The 9,507-nt window shown below is 45.7% G+C and overlaps 5 protein-coding genes across 5 annotated transcripts, besides 28 other annotated features; all 5 read left to right on the top strand.

The window, feature by feature from the left end:
- Nucleotides 1–1,238: a sequence feature (heterozygous, Esmeraldo-like haplotype).
- Nucleotides 60–99: a microsatellite.
- Tc00.1047053504255.50 (hypothetical protein, conserved) lies at nt 176–697 on the top strand (the record flags this gene model as incomplete). The annotated part of the gene is made up of 1 exon (XM_800937.1): nt 176–697. One exon carries the CDS (start codon nt 176–178, stop codon nt 695–697), a length of 522 nt encoding a protein of 173 aa, XP_806030.1.
- Nucleotides 895–923: a microsatellite.
- Nucleotides 1,166–1,191: a microsatellite.
- Nucleotides 1,227–3,026, top strand: Tc00.1047053504255.30 (hypothetical protein, conserved; the record flags this gene model as incomplete). The annotated part of the gene is made up of 1 exon (XM_800936.1): nt 1,227–3,026. One exon carries the CDS (start codon nt 1,227–1,229, stop codon nt 3,024–3,026), a length of 1,800 nt encoding a protein of 599 aa, XP_806029.1.
- Nucleotides 1,239–1,556: a sequence feature (haploid, non-Esmeraldo-like haplotype).
- Nucleotides 1,557–2,183: a sequence feature (haploid, Esmeraldo-like haplotype).
- Nucleotides 2,184–2,748: a sequence feature (areas merged during assembly that could not be assigned to a particular haplotype. This can correspond to areas where the two haplotypes were merged or to regions with more than two copies in the genome that were merged during assembly.).
- Nucleotides 2,749–9,147: a sequence feature (heterozygous, Esmeraldo-like haplotype).
- Nucleotides 3,524–3,564: a microsatellite.
- Nucleotides 3,749–3,774: a microsatellite.
- Nucleotides 4,098–4,147: a microsatellite.
- Nucleotides 4,174–4,200: a microsatellite.
- Nucleotides 4,413–4,439: a microsatellite.
- Nucleotides 4,514–4,535: a sequence feature (AT_rich).
- Nucleotides 4,541–4,569: a microsatellite.
- Nucleotides 4,573–4,599: a sequence feature (AT_rich).
- Nucleotides 4,702–4,738: a microsatellite.
- Nucleotides 4,760–4,880: a sequence feature (A-rich).
- Nucleotides 5,025–5,056: a sequence feature (AT_rich).
- Nucleotides 5,301–5,336: a microsatellite.
- Nucleotides 5,429–7,471, top strand: Tc00.1047053504255.20 (uncharacterized protein; the record flags this gene model as incomplete). Its single annotated transcript, XM_800935.1, has 1 exon — nt 5,429–7,471. The coding sequence occupies one exon, from the start codon at nt 5,429–5,431 to the stop codon at nt 7,469–7,471; it is 2,043 nt and encodes a 680-aa protein (XP_806028.1).
- Nucleotides 7,504–7,530: a microsatellite.
- Nucleotides 7,550–7,630: a microsatellite.
- Nucleotides 7,650–7,675: a microsatellite.
- Nucleotides 7,808–7,828: a sequence feature (AT_rich).
- Nucleotides 8,090–8,139: a sequence feature (AT_rich).
- On the top strand, nt 8,190–8,900 carry Tc00.1047053504255.10 (hypothetical protein, conserved; the record flags this gene model as incomplete). Its single annotated transcript, XM_800934.1, has 1 exon — nt 8,190–8,900. The coding sequence occupies one exon, from the start codon at nt 8,190–8,192 to the stop codon at nt 8,898–8,900; it is 711 nt and encodes a 236-aa protein (XP_806027.1).
- Nucleotides 9,079–9,110: a sequence feature (A-rich).
- Nucleotides 9,148–9,323: a sequence feature (areas merged during assembly that could not be assigned to a particular haplotype. This can correspond to areas where the two haplotypes were merged or to regions with more than two copies in the genome that were merged during assembly.).
- On the top strand, nt 9,200–9,507 carry Tc00.1047053504255.4 (rhomboid-like protein; the record flags this gene model as incomplete). Its single annotated transcript, XM_800938.1, has 1 exon — nt 9,200–9,507. A coding segment is annotated over one exon (308 nt), but the record flags the coding sequence as incomplete, so codon positions are not given.
- Nucleotides 9,324–9,507: a sequence feature (heterozygous, non-Esmeraldo-like haplotype).

Raw genomic sequence — 9,507 nt, 5'->3', positions numbered from 1 at the left:
GTGTGTGTGTGTGTGTGAGGCGGAGCGGCTGGCGGAGTATGGTGCGGTCATTGCTTTGATTTTTCTTTTTTTTTTCTTTTTTTTGATTTTTTCCTTTTTAATTCCATTGTTTTTTGTTTTTGGGGGATGGTGGTGGTGGGCCGTTGCCATTGTTTATTTCTCAGAAAGTAGCACAATGGCAGAGCAAAAGGGGGCTGGTGTTCCCTTTAACTCTGAAGCGCACTCACAGAAATCATACACAGACATGTGTACAGCCATGCAGGGTTTGCAGCCATTGTCACGGTTGCGCGTGCATACGCGGTCAATTGAGCCTCTTTCATATGTCTGCATGATATCTGGTGATGGCATGGAGTTTATTATTCCTGAGGCCGCTGCGCGCCAAAGTAAAATGATTTCTTCTTTGCTTGACGCCATCTTTTGTCTTCCAAATCGCGGAGGATTTGGTGATTCACTAGGGAACAAACCGAATCCTGGGGTTCTTGCCGTGAACAGCATTAATATGATGCCGAGGATTCCACTTGAGCCTCTTTCCAGCCGCACACTCGAGCTTGTCTGTCGATATTTGCTGCAGCGCAGCACTGGGGATCCCAACTCCACGGAAGAGTTTTCGCTTCTTGGTGAACTGGACCCATTGTCGGATGAGGATCAGGATGTCGTTTCAGACCTGCTACTGGCAGCCGACTTCATTGATTGCTAGCAATGCATAATTTGTTTACTGGCGTCAACGTTATCTTCGAATTCCCCTTCCTTTCTTTTTTTTTGCATGTGTGTGTGTGTGTGTGTTTCTTTACGAATTGTTATCTCCGGTGGCAGTGGAGATTTTTTTTTTTCTTCTTCTTGTTATTATCATTATTTTTTTCACTCTCTTGTTTTCTGCACCTGCTGTCCTGTGTGTTTTGTCTTTTTTTTTTTTTTTTTTTTTTCACGTACGACTGCTGCCGCCTCTGCAGCTGTCAGTTGCCTTCCCCCGTCGTTGCCAAAAAGGAAGGAGGGGGGAAGGGGAAGGGGGGTTTAGAAAACAATAAGAAGAGGAAGAAAAAAAAAAAAAGGGGGGGGGGGTGGGTGGGGGGGGCGTAAGCAATAGTTAAGGGTTAGCGTTGGGGGGACCACACGTCGTCTCCTTCCGTGCCATCGTTTCAATTACTCACTCATTTACGCAAATATCTTTTTTTTTTTTTTTTTTTTTTTTTTCTCACTTACTTCATTGTATTTATTGATTGCTTGAAATGGGGGCAGCCGCGTCGTCCGGAAGACGAGTTCCCCGTGCGGCCAGTGCCCCACCGTACGATCACTCGCAGGCCATGTTGCTTGTAAACGGCTCCGTGAGGCGAGCTGCAAGGAGGAATTTGAATTATCCTAATAAAAACGGAAATGTTGGTGTTGATCTTGGTGCGATACGGAAGATAGACCAGCGCAGTCAAAAGACGAAAGCCGCTGACCGTGAAGAAATAAAATTTGACAATAACGATGCTGATCCTGCTACGTTGCACATTTTAAATGCCGTGAAGGAGGCGGATTCATTACCAGATAAAAAAGCTTCGTTGAAGCTGAATTTACTGCGTGGCTGCTATCCACTTCTTGAGCAGGTTCCCCCAAACCGTTTTGAGCACCTTGCCGTGCTTGTTTATCAAAAGGAGGGCGATGTATACCTTGCTCAAGGTGATAAGGAAAGTGCCAAGACGACATACAGTCGTGCGATTCAAATTGCTGAAACGCGTGTGGCTCGAGGTGAAAAAGAAATATACATGGTTCTTAAACGGTATGTGTTGTCTATGGTGGGTATGGCACGGTTATGGTACGAACAGGAGCGCGAGACGACTGGCTTTACGCTTGCTGATAAGGGCATTCCCGTGACGTTTCCAGAGGAGAGGAATACGCCGTCTGTTAGTTCCTGTGACAGTAGTTTCCTTTCTGACGCCAGTACGTTCAGTTTGAATCAAGAAATTATTAAGTCCATGACGCCAAAACCCCCACGACGCCGCGCTGGGCCGTCAGTTAACGTTGTGCGACTGCCTCGCCCAACGAAAATAAAGTGCGCATTCACTGCAGAAGATGATTTTGTGCTGCGAAGCAAAATGATACGCGAGTTAAAGGCATCTCCGTGTGAGCTATTACTGCTTCGCTGCATTGAGGTAGTAGAGATAGGACACCGGAGACAGTCAGAGCTGCTCATTCCTGCGTTAATTGAACTGGCACAGATATATGAAGACTTGCATCTTTACAATAGATCCCTTCTTTTGGTGCGCCGTTGCCTCGGTATTTTGTCTGTTGTGTATGACTACGACCATCCGTGGATTATACAATTGCGGCGCCGTGGGGACTACCTCATGGAATGTATGGAGGAAAAGACAATGGACTATATGGCGACAAAGATTCAGGCGACCTGGAAGATGTACAAGGCGATGTGTGTACTAGAAGAAGCTCTTGGACGACCAGTCACACGGCATGTGTGGATTCCGGCAGTGTACCACAGTCAGACGAATGATACGGATTTTTTGAAGGACTTTGTGAATGATCTGCCAGAAGGCACAGTGTTGTATGGTACAGGCGATTTTAATGAAATATTTGGCTCGGGTGACGTGGTCGTTGAGAATGGAGCGGCAGACGACACACGCAATACAAACGACGCGCACCAACCATCGGACGTTATTGGAGGGGTGGGCCGTGATTTGTTGCCGTCTACTAATTTAGAACGAGTACCATCTTCATTTCGCCGCAACACGCGAGCGATGAACGAGGTCACAAGGCGTTCTGCTTCTATTGAGGAAACATCCTTCGCTGCGGAGTATCCGCCGGTACAAAAGGAGAGTCAAGCCTCTGTAGGCAATACGTTTGTTCCAAATGGGCGGGTCGTCGGCACAACGCAGGACACGCAAACAGATACACAAGTACAGCAGACTGCCTACGGTGGGGTCTTGACAATTCGCACGACGACGATAACCCGCACCACAACGGAACAAGAGGTTGACAGCGATGAGGAAGACTCGATTGATGAGGAAGAAGCATACAACACCGAACGGGAATAAAGGGAGAATTTTCACAACTAGCCATCCGGTAGGGATTGTGAATATGAATCACCGAGGGGAAAATTCTGACGTATAGGGTTTTTTTTTTTTTTATCCGGAAGGAGCCACCGTAGCTTAGCTGAACAGGTAGGAGAGGATGAGGATGCCAATGCTTTCCTTGCTGCCAGAGTTTTCAAGGTATGAAAAAAAAAAAAAAAAAAAGCGATCACGTGGTCAATCGTTATGGCACAACTACGGGTGAAGACGACAGCAAGTTGGAGGATGGTATGATGCATTTTGCCAAGCCTGCCATGCCGTTGGACGCATCGGTGGGTCGTGCTATCTCCGCGTGGGAAGGCAGTCACCATCTGCACAACATGAGGGACCATTTTGGGGAGTTGTGTCATTTCGCAATTTTTCCAAACTGGGTCTTTTTTGAAGTTCTTATTGCTCAACCTGTGGAGAGAGGGGATGGGGCGATTGAAGAATGCCAATCGTTCTCTAAATTTGCATATAGATGTATATATATATTATATGTGCGTGTGTGTGTGTGTATGTGCTTATAAAAAGTAGAATGAGTTACATATGATGGAAGGAAAGAAACAACCAAAAGGGCGATAGAACTGCTTCATCATTGTTGGTGGGCTTTTCTTCTCAGGCTACTGAAAGGGTGGGTCGTGGTTTTGATTTTCTTTTCTTTTTTTTTTTCCCTCCAGCCTGTGACTAATGCCACCGCTACTCCCTTTGTTTTTTTTTTTTTTTTTTTTTTGTTCCTAGCGGTTGTGATTTAGTTTGTTTTGTGTGCGTGTGTGTATGTGTTTGAAGTCTGAATGCCACGTCAGTTGCCTGAGGAATGTCCGTGCGCAAAAAAAAAAAAAGAAAAAAATGCGGATTGAGCATGTGAGGAGATAAATGTTATGGTTTGTTTTGGGAGGGGGAGAGGAAAAAGAGAGGAGGAGAGGGGTGGTGTTTTGGGCCCGGCGTCACGCACTTCAATTAATCATTTCCGTTGGGTTCAATGACTTCGTCTGTGCATCCACCTCTCAATAGGCGCCCGCACGAACGGACCGGAGTTCTCCACGGGTGGAACCCAAAAAAAAAAAAAAAAAACAAAAAAAAAAAGAAAAGAAAAAAAAAGAAAATTATTTATGGCTGCTTTAGAGGGAAATTCTCTTTTTTTTTTTTTTTTTTTTTTGATGTCTTTGTGTTTGCGAGGAGCAGTGAGGAAGAAAAGAGTGGGTCGTGGGGTTTGTTGCGACACCGATGCGCCGATGGACGGCGTTTTTTTTTTTTGTTTTGTTGTTGTTGTTTTGCAGCCGACCGCTGGACTGGTGGGCGTGCGACTGAGTGGAGAGGGGGAAATGAAATAAACCGCGCCGCGCCACTTCTGTTGACATCCATCCATCACCACCGCCACCACCGCCGCCGCCGCCGTCCCTTTTCCCAGTCGATGGATGCGGAGGCCTCCTCCACTCAAATAACTGCGAGCGAAAGGAAGAAGGCAACGGAAAATTTTTTTTTTTTTTTTTTGGTTGATTATTATTATTATTATTGTTATTATTATAAGTAAAAAAAATATATATTTATATATTTTCTCTTTTTTTCCTTTTGTTGTTGTGGTTGTTGTTTTAGTATTTGTCTCTGTTTCTGTATCTTCTCTCATTGACCTTCCTCAGCTTACCCTTTTGGCGCATGGTTTTTTCTTTTTTTTTTTTTTTTTCTCTTCTTTTCTTCCAAGTGTAATATTGTTCCTGTCTTTGTTTCATTGATTTTTTTTTCTTTTTTTTTTGTAGTTTTTCCTTTTTTATTGTTTTATTGATTTTTTACACTGACCCTTTTTTTTTTCTCTCTTTCTCTCTCTCTGTGTGTTCTTCTGCACGGCCTTTTTGGGTTGAACTGCACATATCCACACAGTGACGCGTTGGGAGGGACACAGGGACGCACGCACTTTCAAAAAAGAAAATGTACATCTTTTTTTTTCTTTTTTTTTTGTTGTTGTTGTTTTGCATCATTGCCGTGAATTATTATTATTATTAATAAATATTTTTTTTCTTTTGATTGCTGTGGCTTCATTTGCTTTTTTATGCGTCTCTGTCTGTGCATGCATGTGTGGCCTTTTCTAATGCAAAACTTACTCTCATGGATACCTGTTGATTTATTACACAAGAGAAGGGCGCAACTTGAAATTTTTGCCTCTTACATTTAAAGCCAATAGTCTTTTGAGAATAATAGGCGGAAGTTGTGTCACGTAGACATCAAAGCATTCAAAAACAACTATTATTTTTATTTCTTTTTTGTTTGTTTGTGTGTGTGTGTGTGTGTGGGTGGGTGGACGGGTAGCTCATTAGAGTGCCGGTCTTTTTTTTTTTTTTGAGTCTGTCAGAAAGACGTTCACTATTTTAACGGGGGGATTGAATTGAGGCATGCGCAACAGGCGTCAATCTCCTCAGCGAGAGCAGGAAATTGGGAATGATGATATTAACGGCAAAGAAGAGAGAGAATTGGCTGCATTGTCGCCCCACGACTCGTTGCCAAAATGGGGAAATGGGCAGTATAAACCGTGCAGAGCCTATTCAGTCCGGGAGGGCAATAATTCATCCACTGCAATCCGCAGGGAAATCTCCGCTCCCACGGGGGCAGTTCCCGCAGCTGGAGAAAGGGGAGACGGAATGAAAACTCCGTACGCACCAACAGTGTACACGAGAACCGTGATTAACGGATTATTTGAAAAGGGTGCTGAAGCTGCCGCACCGGACAAAGCCGTTCATCTCCCGCAGGTGAGAAGCCCCCATCGGGACCGCGAGCTGCCATTGTTAGTCTACCGGCAGAGTGTCCCTAGCACGTCCGTGCGTAAATTTGTTGCCCCTTCCATGTTTCCACATCTCCCTGATGACAATATGCGTGACGCAAGTGTGAAAAAAAGTTATGAAAACGAAGGAGGAGTGGGCTTTGCGTCGTCCATGAGGCAAAGAAACTGCCTTAATGATGCGGACGTGCTCCCGCAGGGAGCATTGAAGAACAGCCAAACACGTCAAGAGGTGCGGATGCCGCACAGTTCAGGGATCAATGAGTCGAGGGTGAGTCAAACGTACCCGCATACGTCAAACGGTGCGACAGAATTTAGCAACGGACCCTCTTCCGCCAATAGGAACAGTCAGGACAATGCCAACAAGGAGAAATTGGCATCATCCAATCATATTAGCGGAAAAGACGCTGAGGAAATGTGTAGCACGGACAAAGGCAACAGTATTCAAAGTGCGGCGTTGATGCCCTTCAATCGGGCTGGCGAGAGGAAGAATGATGGGACGCTAGGTATTTCGTCCAGAAAAGGCCGAATAGTAGGTTCTGACACGGTGTCCCGTGGTTTTACATACACGCCATCTGCTCAAGCTTTATCGTCGTACGATGAGGCGAATGGTGAAGCGCCGTTTATGCCTCCCAACGCTATACGCATTTCCACAACAACAGCAACAAAAACTGTGCGGAAAGTGAAGTACTTGCCAGTTGACGAGGAATATATTGACAGCGATGAGGAAGAGGAGCCACCTATTGATGCTGTTCCACCTGAGTTTCCTTTCACGGATGACAATAACAGAAACAGTATACCCAGCCACGTGCCTTCTTTTCCGCAATCACGCAGGGGTTTTTCTCAAGAAGGAAGGCTACCGTTGACCTCGGGCAAAGAAAATGGAAATTTGTCACGAAATCTGTCAAAGTCTAATTCTTTACGGACCATCAGCGGTATATCGCCAATGAGTATTCTGGGGTCGTACAAGTGGGTTTGTCGTCGTCCTGTAACTCGAGAGTCTTTTTCTTTTCCCGAAGCATACCCCGCACCGGCCCCCGTGTTGGTTTCACCAGGGGAGTCAGGAGGTGCGGGTGAACCTTGTTTTCTTCTTCAGCGACACCAACAGCGTCTGGTGATTGGGGCTCGGGTGGATGATTTGAAGTGCCGCCAAGGCAACTGGTCAGGCTTCAATGGGGGCAATTCGTGCCCAAGTAGTGTGAGAGGGACTGATGAGGCGCGGGGAAAGAAAGACGTTGCGCCTACGAAACCGAATACAACTGTGGCTGGTGGTCACGCTCGACCTTTTCGGAGTTTGTCGTCCTTGTCTGACTCTTTGGATGACGGCATGAAGAGTTCAGAGCGTTTAACATCCATGCGCAGCAGTGCTGCTTGCAGCACAGTGACGCAGGCTATTTCAATGGATGGTGAGATGGGTAGTGCGTTGGATGTCGTTGTAGTGAAGAAATCGGAAAATTCAAGTGAACAAGGCGTTGTCACTGGCATGAATGAATGGGAGGAAGAAGATGAGGAGGATGTCCCGTATAACATGTTTCCAGCATCACCCACTTTGACGATTCCTGCTTTGAAGGCGAGTAATCGAAAACTTAACCTCCAACTTGGGCAACAAGAACACAGAAGCTTGAGTGCAAGTAACGATAGCAGAAGGTGGCCGGCGTAAGTAGGGCAGGGAAAAAAAAAAAAAAAGGGAAAATTATTATTATTATTATTATTATTATTTGGGATTGCATGTCTGTACTTATTAATTATTGTTTTTGGTTTTATATCTTTTTTATTGTTCAATGTTTTATTATTATTATCAATTATTATTATTGCTGTTGGTCATCATCTACGCATTGTTTTGTTTTTATTTTTATTTTTATTTCGTAAGTGGGGGGGTGGGGGGGGGGGAGGGGCCAACAAAGAAGGGGGAATGATGGAGTTGTACTTATTTATGTGTAGGGCTTTTTCTTTTTTCTTTTTAAATGTAAATTGTTGACTTTGTCTTATGGGGCCCTTTTTTTTTTTTTTTTTTTATGTGCACCTTCAACCGACTGTAATGACAGCAGGAATGTGAGGTGCGTGGGCGAACAACAACAAACAAACAAACTGGAAAAGAATGGGGTACACCCGTAGAGTTCTGCGTCTGAGCGCTATCAATCGATCTGGCGCTGAAGAGACTTTAAAAGCCGTTTTCTTCAATTGTTTTATGTGCACATTTCTCCCTTTCCCCCCCTTGGCGTACTTATTGGCGTCACTTGAAGAGGCCGTCGCACTTGTTGACTGTTTAAGAGGGCTCTATTATAAATATATATATACATGCATAATACTTTTTTTTTTTTTTTTTTTCGTTATTGTTGGTTACATGGGGGCATGCCATCGCGCAGTAGGTGGGAAGAATGCGGCGTGCGTGGATTTCTATGCGGCTGCCACAGTGGCGCTGCATGTGTCACGGCAAAACAGCCCTGCTTTCCAAACCATCGTCTACCAGCGCGAGCGGTGACGTGAGTGGTGGTAGTGGTGGCGGTGGCCAGGCAAAGTCAAGCAGCACTAGCACTAGCAATAGCAGCGTTGGAGGTAGCGCAGTGGCCGCGACATCTATCGCACCCGGGCCGTATCGTGTTGTCGGCAACATATTTATTGTGCACTGTAATGATCACCCCTTCAAACACTCGTGGGAGATAAACCGGATGCTGCGGGAACTGCGTCTGGAGTTCAAAGGACAGACGACAATTGTGCCTGACATTCCGCAGGTGAGAAAACAGCTCTGGCGGGTACGACACGTGGTGAGGATTGATATGCTTGATCTTGACGAGGCAAAGGCTCTTATTGGCGTGCCGGAGCACATCAGTTTTGGCGATCTTGCTTCACAAATCCCGGTGTCTTTTGGTCGCGTGCGTGCGGTGGCGAATCCGGTACTTCGCAGCAAAATGAACTTCATGAAACTGCGTCGGATGCGGCTTCGCGATGTGCTGCACCGTGACGCTCTTGAACTGCGCATCCTTGAAGAACGACGTAAGGCACTGGAGGCGGCGCAGCGCAACGAGGAGCAACAGTCTTCACCTCCTATGGGGCAGACACTGAAAGAGGAGGCGTCTCACAGCAGCTGAGAACAGGGAATACGCACACACAAATGCATATATTTACACGAGGAAGAACGTGAAGATAAAAAAAAAAAAAGAAGTTGAAACATTTCAAAAGGAGGGTGTAAAGTGTAGGGTGGTGAGGTGAAGATCATTCTTGAGGTTTGCCAAGGTGATGTATTTACTTAATTCATGAATGCAATTGTTTTCTTTTTCTTTTTTTTTCTTCTTCTTTTTCATATGTATTTATGGCTTTTATTTTATGAAACATGCCTGCTTGGATGATTAATAGTGCCTTGTCGACTCATTAGGAGAAAACAACGACCATGTTGCGATGTTGGAGGACTTTTCCATTTACTTGCAATGCCAACGGTTTATCTTCTAGAATGGCGTCCCGACTGCTTCAGAGACGCGGTGTTTCACTGGTTGGGCCGGCGAAGAGCACCTTCTTTGCGCTTTACAACGCCCAGAAGCAGGGCATGTGTGTGAGTGCCTGCCGTTGCCCCGGCCGTGCGTTCTCTAGCACTCCGAACATACCAGAACAAAAAAACACGGGCGATTACCTTGCCGGCTTCCGTGAGGGTCAGACATACAAGGGGAAGGGGGAAAAGGGGGGAAAGGGGGAAAAAAAGAG

Source organism: Trypanosoma cruzi, genomic scaffold (genome assembly GCF_000209065.1).
Source record: "Trypanosoma cruzi strain CL Brener 1047053516685 genomic scaffold, whole genome shotgun sequence".
NCBI lineage: Eukaryota > Euglenozoa > Kinetoplastea > Trypanosomatida > Trypanosomatidae > Trypanosoma > Trypanosoma cruzi.
This window is presented reverse-complemented; position numbering and strand designations above follow the sequence as displayed.